This window comes from Heptranchias perlo, chromosome 20, assembly GCF_035084215.1.
Source record: "Heptranchias perlo isolate sHepPer1 chromosome 20, sHepPer1.hap1, whole genome shotgun sequence".
Classification (NCBI taxonomy): Eukaryota; Metazoa; Chordata; class Chondrichthyes; order Hexanchiformes; family Hexanchidae; genus Heptranchias; species Heptranchias perlo.
In genome coordinates this window covers 40602770-40620663 of record NC_090344.1, presented here as the reverse complement: position 1 = coordinate 40620663, position 17894 = coordinate 40602770, and the positions used below count along the sequence as shown (strand labels likewise).

Sequence of the window (17894 nt, the reverse complement as noted above, 5' to 3'; positions counted from 1 at the left end):
CAAATCATTGATATACACAGTGAACAGATGTGGTCCCAGAACTGAACTATGAGGGACAGCAACTACCCACTTCCAACCACCATGAGAACTGCCCTTAACTCCAACTCTCTGTTTTCTCCACCCGAACCAATTTTTAATCCAGTTTACTATCCTCCCTCGAATTCTATACCCTTTGATCTTCTCATGCGGGTTTAAACCCCACGCCAAGACCCGAATGCATGATCTAGGCTGACACCTGAGTGTGGCATTGCCAGAGGTGCAATCCTGCAGATGAGATGTTAAACCAGCACTCCGTCAACCTGTTTCAGCGGTCCATTTAGACATTAAACAGTCCAAGGCGCTGCTTGAAGAGGAACTGGGAGCTCTCCCATTGTCCTGGCCAACAGTCCTCCCTTAACCAAGAACGGATTAACTGGTCATTCATCGCGTTGATATTTGTGGGATCGTGCTGTGCACAAAAGGGCTGCTACAGATGGCTGCAACAGTTGCAGAAATAATTCAGTGTCCTTGAAGTGCTTTGAGGTGTCTCACAGAGATGTGGTACGGTGCTTTATCAATGCAATTGTTTCTTGCTTTCATCTAATCAAGTTCCCAGCAGGTGCAGACAAGATCCATTTTTTATCCATTCTAAAAATGAGGTATTCTTGTTGAAGATGCTGGCGGCCCGACTCCCGCGATCTGAAGCTAAATATCAACGCTGTCTGGATAGTGAATTCTACCAGGTACTGGAAATTTAGTTAACTAATCCTGCTGTGCCAAACCCATCTCTGTGAAAATCAAATAAAAATACTCAATTGTATGATTGAAACCTAACTCCCACCAAAGAGCTTTTCAGGTAATGGAGAGTGTGGATAATTCAGGCGCCACTCTAAACATATTGCCACGAAAACCAAAAAGAACCTCAGTGAGTTTCTTAAATTATGACTGCTTGCAACAAATTGAAAGCTGCTCCCTACCTTGGCAGTGGGAACTCCCTCAGGGGGCCGACAGTGCAGGATAATCTTGCCTTCCAGGGGAACCTCTTTCGCCTGAGGATCTTGCTCAAAATTTTTTCTCAAATCTGATGAAAAAAAAAATCGTCAGATGAATTTATTTTCAAACTCCAGGACTAACTTTCAGTCCTGATCAGAATTCGAGGTTATAATCCCACCGTGTCTCTGTCCATGAAGTCAACGTTCTTTCAAATCAAGGCAATCATCTGATGTTGTAAATTCTTGGCAAATGACATCACAGCTCACTTTTAATTAAAATGTAATTTTATCCCCCCCATTTGTTCTGTTTACTCTTTCGACTCAGTCTACTCATTCTGAGCAACGACGTTGATTATAAATGATGACTATGGCTTCCGAGGTCTTATTAACGTGATTGTAAAAAAACTGACGAGTCATCTTTCTTGAAGGGAAAGTAAAGCCTAGGGGGGGGAAACGTTTTATTCAAAGTACTCACCCATTTGATGGAGAAAATAGCACTTAAGACAGAAAATGACTGAGATTGGTATTAGCAGAGGAATACTTAACACGTTGGTGTGACATTCTTCTGTCCGTTATACAATACAGGAGTTCGCCCGTTTATTTCAAATGGATTTGGATGGATTAATGCGCTAAAAGAGTGAATGAAGCCTCGTCACATGAACACGCTAAACATTTGGCCACTGATATTGGAGCTGCTCCTCCACAGTAACTTCGCCAGAAGTGCGGTGGAAGCCCTGAAAGACTTGCATTTATACAGCACCTTTCACGACATCAGGACGCCCCTAAGTAGTTTACAGCCAATTAAGTACTTTTGAAGTGTAGTCTCTGTGTAATGTCGGAAATGCAGCAGCCAATTTGTGCACAGCAAGGTCCCACAATCAGCAACGTGATAAATGGCCAGATAATCTGTTTTAGGCTGATGGATAAATGTCGGTGAGGAACCTGGGAGAACTCCACTGCTCTTCTTCGAATAGTGCCATGTGATCTTTTAGGGCCGTCTGAGAAGGCAGACGGGGTTTAACGTCTCATCTGAAAGACGGCACCTCCTGATAGTGCAGTGCTCCCTCAGTACTGCACTGGAGTGTCAGCCTGGATTATGTGCTCAAGTCCTTGCAGTGGGACTTGAACCCACGACCTTCTGACTCAGAGGCAAAAGTGCTGCCCACTGAGCCACAGTGGACATGCACGTGAACAGGGTTTCCGCCACATCGCTGACAAAGTTATGGGGGCGGAGTGGGAGCAGCTCCAAAGAAATTCTCAACAACTTTGAATTCATTTTAAAAAATATTTGGAAATAAAAAGCTGGGACCAGTAAAAAATGACCATGAAACTGTTGAATTGTCGTAAAAACCCATCTGGTTCACTAATGTCCTTTAGGGAAGGAAACCTGCCGTCCTTACCCGGTCTGGGCCTATATGTGACTCCAGGCCCACACCAACATGGTTGACTCTCAACTGCCCTCTGAAGTGGCCTAGGAAGTCACACAGTTGTATGAAACCCTACTGTGGTCCAAGAAGACCCATCCCCAGCTTCTCAGGGCAACCTGGGATGGGCAATAGAAATGCCGGGCTTGCCCACATCCCGAGAATGAATAAAACAATTAACAAAAAGTGGTGTAACATCAGTAGCAAACGCACTAAACGTCCAAATTTTGTGTCCATCCGGATATTCCTACCTCAAAGGAGCAAAAAAGGAGAAACACATCACAAATGTTATTTACTAGAGTCCGTCAGTGATGAACTCATGTAGTGTGCTGCCCCTGCGCAGTCAAATCAAAAAAATGATCCCCAAGTGAGAGTTGGGGGTCAATTTTCGGATGGCCGAGCGGGTGCATTCTTGGCGGGGGGCTCCTGAAATTGGGGATTCCCGGAGCAGGTCCAGAGCCCGGCTCCAACCCGCCCACTTCCGGGTTCCCCAATGACGCGAATCGGTGCGCACGCAGCCCCCGCATGCGGGACTCCCACTGGCAATCAAAGCCGGCGGGATCCCACTTAAGGTCATTATCTGGGTACTTGTCGTTTACAGACCTCATTAGTTGGAGATTTTAGGAGGATTCGGATTTTGGACTACCCAGAGTGTGTTTCCCATGCTGGGGGAAGCACTCCCTGTTTAAACAGATGTGTTGCAGCCAGCAGCCAGTGGCAGCTGCAAAGGTCCATTTAACAGGTACGGGGTAAACCCTCATTCATTGCAGCAGGGCACTCTGTCACCTCAGACAAAGTTTTGCCTGCCACACCATTGTCTCCACACTCAAAATTATTATATCAAACCCTAAACTCTGCTGTCCAAACACATTTACCTACTTTGTGGACCCCCTCACACTCACACCGTCAGGATGGGCAGGGTTTCCATTGCTGCATTCATCACTCCATTGGAGGACGACCAACATCACCAGCCTCGCCAGGCACGCCGTCCACCTCTGCCACGTGGAGCTAAACAACACAGTGCTGCGCAACAGTCACCTGCACAAAGTAGTCATGCAACTACACATACATCCACTGTAGGATGAGCCAATCAAGGGTGTTCATGGAGAACCTCATGAAAGGGCATTATTGCACAAGCCAGTCAAGAATGGCCAAGACATGGCAGTAGTGGTGACAATATAATATGTAATGTGAGTTGATCAGAAATCAAATATAAGTAAAAACCATGACAAACCCTCAAACACCCTTGTGCATCCCCTTCATGCTCACGACACGTTTGCCTTACGCTTCCTACTATACTTATGTGATGCATGCCCTGTGGCTGCAGCACAGGTAGTGGCAGCTTGGGTGAGGCTGACCGTGAAAGAGATGCATCAGATGGTGAGTATGAGATAGAGCCATGAGATTGTATGAGGATTGGGTTGAGTGGTAGTGGTGGGATGAGTACTGGCGAGATGAGTCAGTGCAAGTAAGATGAGGATGAGCTTTGAGTGGGTGTGAGGAGTGATGTGATAGAGTAGTGTTGGCAGTGCGAAGGAGATGTGGGGTGGGGGCGGTGATGTGGCAGACGGAGTGTAGGGGAATGAGTAAGTGTACTCACTTCGACTGACCTACTTAGGTCATTGAAGCGCCTCCTGCAAGTGCGCGATATGTTGGTGGTGCTGGTGACCTCCACTGCCACCTTCAGCCAGGCTTTCATGATGGCAGAGGCAGGCCATTTCCTCCCGTCTGCCGGGGAGAAGGTCTCTGTCCTCCCCCTCCTCCTCACCCCATCCAGTAGGTCCTATAGTGAGGCATCATTAAACCTGGGAGCAGCCTTCCCCCTGGGCTGCTCCATGCTGTAATTTTGACTCCTTTCTGCAGCATCAGTCAGTGGAGGACTGCCCCTTTAAATAGGGCTCCTCCAGCTGACAGCCTATGATGCGGGTGCGCAGTCTGCCTGCTGCGCAGCTTTCCAGCGCGAAACCCAGAAGCCAAGGTAAGTGGCTTCAATTTACTTACAATCGCGTGGTGAACCCACCGATTTTACTGGGCAGGTTACCCACGCGCCCAGTTGAACCCCCCGTTGGCAACCCGCCTCTCTCCTAATATCGGGCCCTTGGAGTCAGACCTTCACGTTTTGATTTTTGCTTCGTTCGATGATCAGGCAGATTTTGACGTGATCTTTAATCCTATCCAGAAATCCAGTTCGAAGTTGTGACAGATTATTTTAAAGGGGGTTTCTTTGATCAGGACACTTGCTCTCTAATTTTACAGCAGGATCTTCCCCAGCACCCTCTAAACTGCTGCTGCAAATAAACTATTACACTGAATCACTGACACATTGGGTTTAAATTGAACAAGGTGTTGTGAGGAATATAGCTGGCACTGATGATCCAATACCAGGAGATCAACAGAAATAGCAACATGCCAGACAAGATAATTGGAGTGATAGCGTTTGCTGGGGTTGCAGCTCTTTTGGTGAACTTTTAACTGCGGATTTCAGTGACTCCTCTTAACGTCCTGTTCTGAATCACCAGCATCATCGCTCTGATTATGTTTCTGGCGTACATCCATTCCAGTGAGAATGCAACAGGGCAACGGATCGTACGAGAAAGGAAGGAAGGAAATACGCATCGAAGCCTTGGAATACTTCACTGGCAGAGGATCCTTCGTCACAATAATGTTATCGTGTCGGTTCTCTCCACAGACGCTGCCTGACCTGCTGCGTGATTCCAGCATTTCTGTTTTTGTTTCAGATTTCCAGCGTCTGCATTATTTTGCTTTTTTGCTTACACTGCAGTGGCGGTGCTTGCTCCAGGTCGCCTGGCGATGGAAATACTCCAGCCCCGTGTCACAGAGCAGGGGACTCAGGCCCAATTTTCTTTTCCATAGATGTCAATGATAAAGAAAAACGGGCAGGGTGTAAAGTGGGCTGCCGATTCACTATCGCCTGTTTTGCGCTACCCGCAAAGATCAATTTCACCCCCCTAGAACTCTGTTATAGAAAAAAAAAAGTTCTTGATTTTTGCTACACCCCAAGCAGAGAAGGGAAATTTTCCACCTTGGTGAGAGTGCCATTTATCTGACAAACATCTCTCGGAAGCGCAAGTCATTAAAACTCTCTCAAAGTGCAAAATGACTTCTACATTATTCAGAGCCCGTAGTCTATTCCTTTATAATGCCATACTGGAGGTTGCGAACACACTATAATTCACACATTGTTCCAGCGTGGAATTATTCAGAGAGAATCACAGTTTGATGGACTACCTACCCTACAGCAGCCAAAGCTGGATGGCCTGCATGACGAAAGGACAGCTATTAAATTCGATCTTTCAGTTTCTGTGTGTGTGTTGCTGAACTGAAACAATTACTTGAGTTTTTTTTTTGCTTACATGCTATTCGGACTGTTGCCTTTCTACTTTTAGTTGTTCCCAGTTGACTCCACGCCACGCAAAGGCACCAGTAATCTTCCGGCCCATGAAAATCTTCCACTTGCTGCCGAGATATGTTGATCAGGACCTCTCGAACATTCAGTCCTTCGAGAAAAAAAAAATACAATGTAAATGCAGGCGAGTTACATATCAGTTTGTAGGATTACCATTAACCAGAAAATTACTGGCGTAAAAATGCGTTTGAATGCAACAAAAACCTTCGTGGAGGCCCAGGCTTTCTGCTCAGCCATTGCATCAAAAAACAACAACAACTTGCATTTATACAGCGCCTTTAACATGGTAAAACGTCCCAAGGCGCTTCACAGGAGAGTTATTAAACAAAATTTGACACCGAGGCACACAAGGTGCTATTAGGACAGGTGACCAAAAGCTTGGTTTTAAGCAGCATCTCAAAGGAGGAGAGAGAGGCGGAGAGGTTTAGGGAGGGAATTCCAGAGCTTAGGGTCTAGGCATCTGAAGGCACGGCTGCCAATGGTGGAGTGATCAAAATCAGGGATGTGCAAGAGGCCAGAATTGGAGGAGCGCAGAGATCTCGGAGGTACGTAAGGCTGGAGGAGGTTACAGAGATAGCAGAGGGGCGAGGCCGTGGAAGGATTTGAAATGGGCGGCCATATTTGCCCTCCCCTGAAATACCCCATGACCCCTAGCTGTATTTCTGACCTCGGAATCGCTAACGTATGGGGGCGGAGGCGGGGCCAGCTCCCTTGTCACACCAGTCTGAGGGCAGAAATGTACAGCAGCAAGAGGTGCCTGGAATTTTTTTTTTTTAAAAAAGAGATAATTTTTTTAGAGTCACAAAGCTCTCTCTGATCTAATGGGGCCTGCCCAGAATTGCATTCTCACTGTGCCTGCATAAGACCCTCTTGTACTCCTGCTCCGGTGCCGCCTGCGCTGACCACTGGACAACGGGGCCTCTCAGCCTGTGTTCCTGCACTATCTTCTGCTTGCGTGCATCCAGGTACAGGCAGATGCAGTTTCTGCTGCTGGAAATGACCTGTGGAAAGCAGCATGAAGGCAGGGCTATGGCAGAGTGCATTGCTAAGTTGATTTCTGCAGCTGTCCCCCCACCAACTCCCGCCCCCTCCCCTCCACTCCCCACCCTCCCCTCCACTCAAGAGCTGCCTGGGAGGGTGGAGACTTACAGTCTGGCTTGATAAGTTCAAAATGTCATCGGTCAATGGAACAGTGTTTTGAATTTTAGTGATAATAACGTAGACTATCATTGAAAAAAAACTGTGATTACCATACATTTTCCAAAGTTAAATTAACTCATAGCAGAGATTTTTGTTGCACATCTGACAACAAGATAGGAATGATGGTATTTGCAAAGCATTTTATCAGCCCTTTCAGAAACTTCACACACAATGAGTTACAGTCACTGGAGTTCTGTACGAAAAGGTTGCCGTCAATTTGTGCACAGCATGATCCCAGAAATGAACAGAATGACCAATTCAATCCTTTTTGTTTTGGTGATGTTGGTTGAAGGAAGAAAATTAGCCTGGACTCCTCCCAGCTCTTCTTCGAATAGTGCCAGAGAACTTTTAACATCCATAACAGGGTCGAGACAGAGTAGATAGAGAGAAACTGTTCCCATTGGCAGAAGAGTCAAGAACCAGAGGACATAGATTTAAGGTGATTGGCAAAAGAACCAAAGATGACATGAGGAAGAACTCTTTTACACAGCGAGTGGTTAGGATCTGGAATGCACTGCCCGAGGGGGTGGTGGAGGCAGAGTCAATCGTGGCCTTCAAAAGGGAACTGTACTGAACTAAGCACATGAAAGTAAAAAATTTGCAGGGCTACGGGGATAGGGCGGGGGAGCGGGACTAGCTGGATCGCTCTTGCATAGAGCCAGCGCAGTCTCGATGGGACAAATGGCCTCCTTCCATGCTGTAACCTTTCTATGATTCTATGATCTGGACAGGCAGCTGGGGCCTCGGTTTAATGGGGCATAATTTCCCCTGGCATAACTCCAGTGGTTGGGGGCGGGGGAGGGAATTTGATGGGGAAACCAAGGGAGGTATGCTCTCCGTCACCCTCTGTTACATCTGGGATTTCCGACTGGAAGTAGCAGGAGTGTCCAAATATGGGTGGGTATAATACAATGAGGTTCAAACAATGGGAATATGTTACACATCATAGTTCCTGCCATTTCTGCAGGACCAATACCAAGAATGCTCGGGAGGAGGCCCCAAGGGTCTGCAATCAATTGATTACACTGCCCATGCCCCAGTTGTCCTCTTTGGCTTCCCCACAGGCTGGCAAGCTCCTTACTCTGCTGCAATGATCTCCCGCATGTTAATTGTATCATGCGATTTATATTAATTAGTGTTAATTGTATTCAGGTGGTGTGGGTCAATTGGGGACTCTCTTGTATCCTTTTTATAAGAGAGTTGGTCTAAGGTGCGGCGTGGGTATAACATGGAGCTCTGTGAATAAAGGATTGGAAGTAACTGAAGACTAGCTCGAGTATTTTATCCTGCGCCACCCGGCTATAATTTTTAGAACAGTGCACGCCCCGACATGGATGGGAATCCTGCAGGGAGTGCACCCCACATAGTCAAATGACTCTCCGACTCTGGGAAGTTGGGGGCTGGATGAGTGGAGCAGAAGTACCCCCACCCACCCCCCCATTTTGCCAAAGTTCCGACAGCGCAGCAGCCACAATGCAAACCAGCCCCTCTGTCTCAGCTAAAGTTTGTTGCTGCCAAAAGTGCAACACAGCATCGGTTATGTGCTCAAATCCTGGAGTGGGCCTTTAACCGAAGACCTTTTGTCTCAGAGACATGAGTGCTATTGACTGACGCACTTGAACATTAAAAGCGCTTTTTGCTAGGAACGTAACAATTTAGTTAAAAGAAATGTACAATGGCTGGATTTCAAATTCATAGAACTGGAGGCCAAGCCAGTGTCTTGCTTAAACTGAAAACAGGACATTAGTAAACGGGCAACACAGTATGATACCATGGCACACAGGCCAAGGAGGTCTCCAGAGAATGGGGATTGAGAGAAGTTCGAGATATTAACAGCATTGCTTGATTTTTCTTGATGGCAAATGGGGGATGATGCTTATTGCGATGGATTTTAACTGTAAGCTTGGAGCGGATGGGCAGTGTGTGGAACGCTTGCCGTTTCCTGCCTGTGGGAGGCGCCAGTAAGCTGCACGCCCTGATCAGGCATCCTGTTCGAACTCACCAGCAACGTGGTCGGTGCAATACTGGGCAGTTTTTGCGGGGAGTTTCAGGATTTTCCCCGGTTCCTGAGAGATTAAACTCGGCTTCGTACCCGGGGAGAGACAAGAGTCTGGCATCCTGATGTTCATGGGCGAGGAAACGCAGAATGCGAGAAAGGTACAGAAAGAAAGAGAGCTTAAAGAAAAGGGAGAGCAACTAGGAAAACATGCAGACAAAGAGGCAGACAGAAAGACAAGAGAGGAAAATGTTACACATGCAGAAAGAAAGAGAAACTGTGTGGGAGGCACAAGGAGAGACCGGGAGCAAGGGGAGACAGGGAAGGAGAGACTTATAAAGAGAGGGAAATAGTCAGAAAATGAGTCAGGGAAATATTAATATGGCAATGTAAGTATATGAATTATATATAGAGAGAGAGAGATAAAGAGGGACACAAAGTCTAAGGTGGAAAAGCACAAAAAATAGAGAATTGGAGACAAGCAGAGGCAGTTAAACGAAGGAACGGACACAGTTCTTATTTTTGTCACTGAGCAATGCTGCAGGAGATAAACTAGCTAACAGTAATTTATTGTATCGAGAAGAAGTAGAGCATTTCATTGCATAATTGGCATCCCTATTTAGTACGGTACATACAACTCATCTCACTGTCCAGTTATTCATAGTAACAGGGATAATTTAACATGAAAGTTAAATTGTGTTTCAATGTTTTAGCATAAAATTACAATTAACGTTACTGTCAGTGGCCTCCACATCATCCTCTGGATACAGCAGCAAAGAAACATCTGCCACATAATTACTGCAAAAATACAATTTGTCAAAACATAATCATTAATTATGCAGGGCACAATTTGCACTATGTCATGAATTCTGTATAAAATCCCACAAATATACACATTTGTTTTAAAAGAAAGTAATTCATCTATTATAGCTCTGCTCGGTTCGGTGAAGGGATTGTGGGCTTGGTACAATTTCCCCCTAAATATTAACTTGTTGAAGGTTGCTAGTTGTGCAATGAGTGAAGGAGAAACGTGGCCCAGTTTTCTGCCCTCCTCCCCCTGATTTCCGTTTGGGGTATAGGCGACACAAGTGTCAGCTATGCATCAGTATCGAACCCAAGTTTCCATTCTTCATGTGTAAACCATGTGGACAATGTGGCCATGAGGGCATGAGTCTGATCCTGCTCTCATCTGATGCCCACAAGAGAGCACTTTCCAGCAGGGGTCACTGACTCCCATCCCGGGTGATTTATTTTCCCTCTGCAACTCATCGGCACTTAGGCCAATTGTAGAAACCTCACTGGCTACCTGCCTGAGATTGGAAAAATTAGGGCTGGAGCCCAGTGTGGTTCAATGCGACATCTCACGTTACATTAAAATCAGCTGCGAAGCAAAACCAAACAGATACAAAACGCCTGCTGAGTAAAATACTGAATTCCATCTGCTATTCCTCTGCCAATCTGATGAATTTTCCCAGATGCCTTTGAACACCATCATCTCTTCCATACTGTTTACCCGGCCATGCAGCTCGATATCATCAGCAAATGTTATATTATTACTGGAAGCTCCCTGCTCTGTATCATTTATAGCTAGAGTAAAACAGCAGAGCGGCCAAACCAGACACCTGCAGACCTCAATATATCACTTTCCCTGACAGATTTTTGACTGTACCTCATTTTTTGCCTCCTGTTGCCCAGCGCATTTTAATTCAGCTGAACAAATCCAGACACTCTTCAAAGCTCCTGAAACTGAACTTTATCCAATGTCTTCTTAAACTCACTTACACCCATTGGGCAGCCCTTGTCCACGACAATTACAACAGCTTGCATTTGTAAACAGCTCCTCACATAATGGACATTTTTCACAGGGGAGGAAAGGTGGACCAAGCAGGAGAAGTAAATAACTTGGGGGAAAGGGGTGGGAGAGGGAGGAAAGGAGATCAAAGAAATGCTTAAAGAGAAAAGTTTGAAGACAGTGATGTAGGGAGAGAATTCCAAAGGGCAGGGGAATAGTGGCTGAATTATCAGCCTCCACTGGAGGAATGGAAATTATACTCCGAGACATAAGCCTGGAGAAGATTGCTGAAATAGGGTGGAGTGAGGCCACAGAGGCAGAGCTGCGTTACGAATTCTTGGGGCGCTGGGCACCAAGACCATTAGGGGCCCCTCTGCACAACATTCCCCAATCCATTAATAACACAAACTTGTTTTAGCTGGGGCCCCAAATTTCGCTGGGACCCCTGGGCACAGGCCGACCGGGTATATCAATCCCTGCACAGAGGGAATCGAAGACCAAAATCGTCTCCTCCTCAAAGAATTCCAACTGACTTCCAAAAGCAGGCGAAGGACCCATTGTGCCTTCTATACACATGTGGAAAACTATAAAGACCACATTAATGTAGAAAATTTATGCATTGTGTATAATAGGTAATTAAGTTTTCGACACACATTAGAAGAGCATTGACAGTATTATTTTCCCCAATAATTTATCTACAACTGCTATCTCATTCTTTTTTTGACTATCATCTGCTAGGACCATTTAAATTAATGGTTGGAAAATGGAGTGGAGTGAGTGTGCACCCAAATTTCTGATATGCCCTCCCAGTGTTTTCAAGTTGCAGCTCAATAGCGGGTATTTTAACCCTTCCTGGTCCCACCTGGCGGGAACAGAGTCTGTGAATTTGAACTCAGTACCCTGCACATGGCACGCTTCTCAGTCTCATTATTGAAGCCTTTGTGTTAGCTGAGCAGCAGGAACCTGGGTCTCTGTTACTGAAGCTCTTTGTTGAAAGAGAGACTTACAACTGCCGAAGAAATAATGTCAGGAATAAATACTGAATTGGCTGCTGGCAAGATAAGATCTTGGTCAGCAAAATACTGTCTGGAAAAAAAAAATGTAATCTATGTTATTTCTTTCCTGTAAACTTGTTAAACAGATAAAAATATTGTGTCATAGAAACTGAAAATAAAAATGGGGCTGCTAGAGATCCTGTTAATAACTCCCAGGATCTCAGCCAACACTGGAAAATTTTACAAATCCTTCAGAGTCCAGTGCGCTAACCCAAAAACTGGTCAAATGGTTCTTTCCACTGTGTCGGAATTTGTAAGTTAGATATTAAATTCTGACAAGAAAAAATCTTGATAAGATTTGGAAAAGGGGAGAGAATTTTTTTTTGAGACAAGGTTGTACGTATTCAATATTTAGTGAGAATGTTCCTTTACTTTCCATCATAGTAGGTACAGCACAGAAGGAGGCCATTCAGCCCATCGTGCCTGTGCCGGCTCTTTGAAAGAGCAATCCAATTAGTCCCATTCCCCTGTTCTTTCCCCATAGCCTTGTAAATATTTACCCAATTCCCTTTTGAAAGTTATTATTGGATCTGCTTCCACCACCTTTTCAGATAGTGCATTCCAGACCATTAAAAATCGCTGATTTACATTTTTGACATGACGGTCTTTGAACCAGCACAAATGAGGTCATTTTCTGACTTTGTGCTGCTAGCAGTGAGCCTTGCCCATTGGGAGGGCATATCAGAAAATCAGGAGCGCGCTGCCCCAATTTTCTGACCAGTAAATTAAAATTGCTGAAAAATCATGCAATGCATTCTCCCGAACTTCCGATATATGGTCCTGGCAGATGAGGCTCCCTGTTGGAAAATCACCCCCAAAAGTGAACTCGTCGCGGCTTCTTCGACAGCACCTTCAAAACCCGTGACCTCCGTCACCTAGAAGGACAAGGGCAGCAGGTGCATGGGAACAACATCACCTCCAAGTTCCCCTCCAAGTCACACACCATCCCGACTTGGAGATATATCGCCGTTCCTTCATCGTCACTGGTCAAAATCCCGGAACTCCCAACCTAACAGCACTGTGGGAGAACCTTCACCGCATAGACTGCAGCGATTCAAGAAGGTGGCTCACTTTCTCAAGGGCAACTAGGCATGGGCAATAAATGCCGGCCTTGCCAGTGATGCACAAATCCTGAGCATTTAAAAAAAATCTTAACTCAAGCAGGGAAAAACTATCAATAGGCTTCAAGGAATGTGATCCTGAAAATAATCTTGGACATACCTACATAAGCAGAAAGTCCACAGATATTTCCTTGGGAAGATTCACATTCAAGAGTGAATTGGAAACTAAGCGATTCCACGACCAACGGATCAGATCAAAGCTCTGAAGTCCTGCCACATCCAGTCTTGAATGGTGGTGGACAATTAAACAACTAACGGGAGGAGGAGGCTCTGTAAACATCCCCATCCTCAATGATGGCGGAGTCCAGCACGTGAGTGCAAAAGAAAAGGCTGAAGCGTTTGCAACCATCTTCAGCAAGAAGTGCCGAGTGGATGATCCATCTCGGCCTCCTCCCGATATCCCCACCATCACAGAAACCAGTCTTCAGCCAATTCGATTCGCTCCACGTGATATCAAGAAACGGCTGAGTGCACTGGATACAGCAAAGGCTATGGGCCCCAACAACATCCCGGCTGTAGTGCTGAAGTCTTGTGCTCCAGAATTAGCCGCGCCTCTAGCCAAGCTGTTCCAGTACAGCTACAACACTGGCATCAACCCGACAATGTGGAAAATTGCCCAGGTATGTCCTGTCCACAAAAAGCAGGACAAATCCAATCCGGCCAATTACCGCCCCATCAGTCTCCTCTCAATCATCAGCATAGTGATGGAAGGTGTCGTCGACAGTGCTATCAAGCGGCACTTACTCACCAATAACCTGCTCACCGATGCTCAGTTTGGGTTCCGCCAGGACCACTCGGCTCCAGACCTCATTACAGCCTTGGTCCAAACATGGACAAAAGAGCTGAATTCCAGAGGTGAGGTGAGAGTGACTGCCCTTGACATCAAGGCAGAATTTGACCGAGTGTGGCACCAAGGAGCCCCAGTAAAATTGAAGTCAATGGGAATCAGGGGGAAAACTCTCCAGTGGCTGGAGTCATACCTAGCACAAAGGAAGATGGTAGTGGTTGTTGGAGGCCAATCATCTCAGCCCCAGGACATTGCTGCAGGAGTTCCTCAGGGCAGAGTCCCAGGCCCAACCATCTTCAGCTGCTTCATCAATGATCTTCCCTCCATCATAAGGTCGGAAATGGGGACGTTCGTTGATGATTGCACAGTGTTCAGTTCCATTCGCAACCCCTCAAATAATGAAGCAGTCCGAGCCCGCATGCAGCAAGACCTGGACAACATCCAGGCTTGGGCTGATAAGTGGCAAGTAACATTCGCGCCAGACAAGTGCCAGGCAATGACCACCTCCCCTTCACATTCAACGGCATTATCATCGCTGAATCCCCCACCATCAACATCCTGGGGGTCACCATTGACCAGAAACTTAATTGTTATAAATATATATATAAATACTGTGGTTGCAAGAGCAGGTCAGAGGCTGGGTATTCTGCGGCGAGTGACTCACCTCCTGACTCCCCAAAGCCTTTCCACCGTCTACAAGGCACAAGTCAGGAGTGTGATGGAATACTCTCCACTTGCCTGGATGAGTGCCGCTCCAACAACACTCAAGAAGCTCGACACCATCCAAGACAAAGCAGCCCGCTTGATTGGCACTCCATCCATCACCCTAAAAATTCACTCCCTTCACCACCGTCCCCCTGTTGCCTGCAGTGTGTACTATCCATAGGATGCACTGCAGCAACTCACCAAGGCTTCTTCGATAGCACCTCCCAAACCCGTGTCCTCTATCACCTAGAAGGACAAGAGCAGCAGGCACATGGGAACAACACCACCTGCACGTTCCCCTCCAAGTTACACACCATCCCGACTTGGAAATATATCGCCGTTCCTTCATCGTCGCTGGGTCAAAATCCTGGAACTCCCTTCCTAACAGCACTGTGGGAGAACCTTCACCACACGGACTGCAGCGGTTCAAGAAGTCGGCTCACCACCACCTTCTCAAGGGCAATTAGGGATGGGCAATAAATGCTGGCCTTGCCAGCGCGCCCACATCCCATGAACGAATAAAAAAAAATGGGACAAAATGATGCAGAGTCCTGATATATTTCATTTTAAGTTATATTGATGCAAATGTGCGAAAAGTAAAAGACTTCCATTTACATAGTGCCTCATCAGGTCACTCAAAAATAGTTAGAAGTGCTTCACATCCAATTAATTAATTTAATGTGCAGTGATTGTTGTTATGTGGGCAAATGCAGCAAGTAATTCGTGCTTGGGAAGATGCCACAAACAGAAAATGAAATTAATGATCAGTTAATCAGTTTTATTTTCGTGTTTGTTGAGGGAAGAATGCAGGCCAGGCCATCAGGAGAACTCCCCGCTTACCTTAGTGTAGTGCCAAAAATCTTTAATATTCGGCCGAACCTCAATTAACATCCCACCCAAAGCACAGCATCTATGACAGTGCATCGTCCCTCAGTACAGTACTGGAGTCTCAGCCTAGGTTATGTGCCTGAAACCACAACCTCTGACTCGGATATGAGAGTGTTACCAACTGAGCCAAGCTGACAAATTGGCATAGATTCAGTTCTGCTGAATAGTTGCTAACTGTGACTTGAAGGAAAATGCCTGGCAGTTTGCTTTCATGTTTGAGAATTTCTGCAGGTAGCATCCCAAATTCCACATTGGTTGATGCCTCTAAAAGCAAGGACTGTTGTGAATTTATTTCCCTTGTATCTGCAAAAAATAATTGTGCGCAAAGATGATTTTTGCAATGTAGCTTCACAGGCTGAGTGAAAAATTTGTGTAGATTGTTTGCTTTCATAAGTGTGTCTGAATGCAGCTTCATCTGTGCAGCCAGTGACGCAACTGGCTCAGTTGCTAGTACTCTCAATCCCCAGGTCAGAAAGTTGTGGATTTGCGCTCATAATGCAGGCTGACACTGCAGTACTAAGGGAGTGCTTGCATTGGCAGAGGTGCTGTCCTTCGGACGAGATGTTAAACTGCCTGCCCAAATGGATGTTACGTGTTTCATGGTGCGAGCTGAAGATGACCAGGGAGTTCAACATTCCTCCCTCAACAAATATCACCACCAAAAACACATGTTAACCAGTCATTCATTGCATTACTGTTTGTAACACGTTGCAAAATGGCTGCAGCATTTGTCCATATAACAGTCACAGCACCCCAAAAAAGTGTTTGAAGACTTTTTGATCAGGTGCAATATTAATTGCAAGTGTTTCTTCCATCACTTCTTTCAAAAGGTTGTGGCACTATTTCGAAGAAGGGCAGGGGAGTTCTCCCCGGTGGCCTGGGCAATATTTATCCCTCAACCAACATCACTAAAACCGATTACCTGGTCATTATCACATTGCTGTTTGCTGTGCACAAATTGGCTGCTGCGTTTCCAACATTACAGCAGTGACCACACTTCAAAAAGCACTTCATTGGCTGGGAAGAGCTTCCTGAGGTTGTGAAAGGTGCTATATAAATGCAAGTTCTTTCTTTTAATCCTTTACTTCTTTCAGAAAGGTCCATACAGCTATCAACATCTGGATTTTACAGCAATCAGAAGTAAGAACATAAATAACATAATTCTGGGAGAAACTACATTATAAAATTCAGCTCATATACGATTTGAAAGCCACAGGAAATGTTCAGTATACAGAGGGTATAACCTTTCTGCTTGGAAGAAGCTGCCTTCCATTTCTCTGAGAACTCTTGAACGTTAGGTCAAGATGTCTGTGAAAGGGAGCCACGGGAACAAGAAGTACAAGTACTTTGTTTCACGCTCGACGAGAGATGGAAGTATGTGGTGCACTTTCAATTTCATGTTAAATTACCCTGAAAAAACGTTTGAGTTTTTAAGAGGAACATAGAGCTCCATAGAAGTAATATATAATTTATTTAACCGCTGAAAATATTTCTGCATTAGACAAACCATTTAGTATATTTTGCAACAGGAATAAGATTTTGTAGCATAGCTGGTCTCCTGTGGCAATGCTCATGGGGCTGAGCACAGTTGGGAGGTTTAACTGCTAAGATGGAGCTGTGTTAATCTGGGCTGTCCTTTAAAGTCCGCTGCTCATTTGAGCCCTGTGGGGAAATGAACCTAAGTAATCAATTCCTTGGATTAATGAATATAAAATGATTTATGAGGAAAGGTGCATTATGCCATACAACGCACGGAGTATTATTCTGCTGCTGAGGTGAAGCAATGTCCCTTTAAGACTACAAAGTCTAACTGATGTTAAGTAAACACTGGATGACTTCATTGAAACGTTAGCTCTTATGCAGGCTGGAGACCAGAATCCTGGCTTTACTTGTGAAAAGACTGCAAACATTTGGCCCTGGTATTTTCTGTTCCTTTACCACTTTTTCTGTGCGCTCCTTATGACTGCCAAGATATCTGCCATGAATAAGTGAACTCGAATAAGTAACCTAAGTATGACATAGGAAGTATGCTGCCAGAGTGTGATACAAGGGGGGCAAATTTTACGTTGCCAAAATTGGCTTTAATGGAGGGGTAACGGCCTCAAAATGGGGACGGTAGACTTACCGCTTCAACACCGAGGATCAGCCTGCTGCCCTTTTGCAAGGGCCTACCGCCATTAATATGCAAATCAGGTGTCCTATGCTATATATAGGATGTGTCATTTTATGATCGAGCTGGTTGGAGCATGGGCTCGCTGACCAGTTTTACTGTAAAACAATGCCAAGAGGTTCTGAAAAGATAAGTTTTAAATTATCTTTGTGGGGCTCTCCTTCGGGCCCCACAAAGATGACCAGTGCTGCTGCTGCTCCAGTCTCTCCAACACCACCCCACCCCCCAACCCCGACTCTCCATGATCGCGACACCCGGCCAGACTTACCTTGCTGCTGGCCAGGCGGCCTCCAGGCTGCCCAATATTGGGCCGGCCTGAATCGGGCGAGCTACATCAGGGATGTCCTTTTAGCATCCA

General features: G+C 45.8%; 1 protein-coding gene across 1 annotated transcript in view; it reads right to left on the bottom strand.

The window, feature by feature from the left end:
* The window catches only part of LOC137336033 (netrin receptor UNC5D-like), a 203488-nt gene that overhangs the window by 118849 nt on the left and 66745 nt on the right, over positions 1–17894 (bottom strand). Inside the window, exons 5-6 of the mRNA XM_068001535.1 lie at positions 5770–5913; positions 957–1060 (exon numbers count right to left, since the gene is read on the bottom strand). Coding sequence (XP_067857636.1) covers positions 957–1060; positions 5770–5913 — 248 coding nt within the window. The remainder of the gene's footprint in view (positions 1–956; positions 1061–5769; positions 5914–17894) is intronic.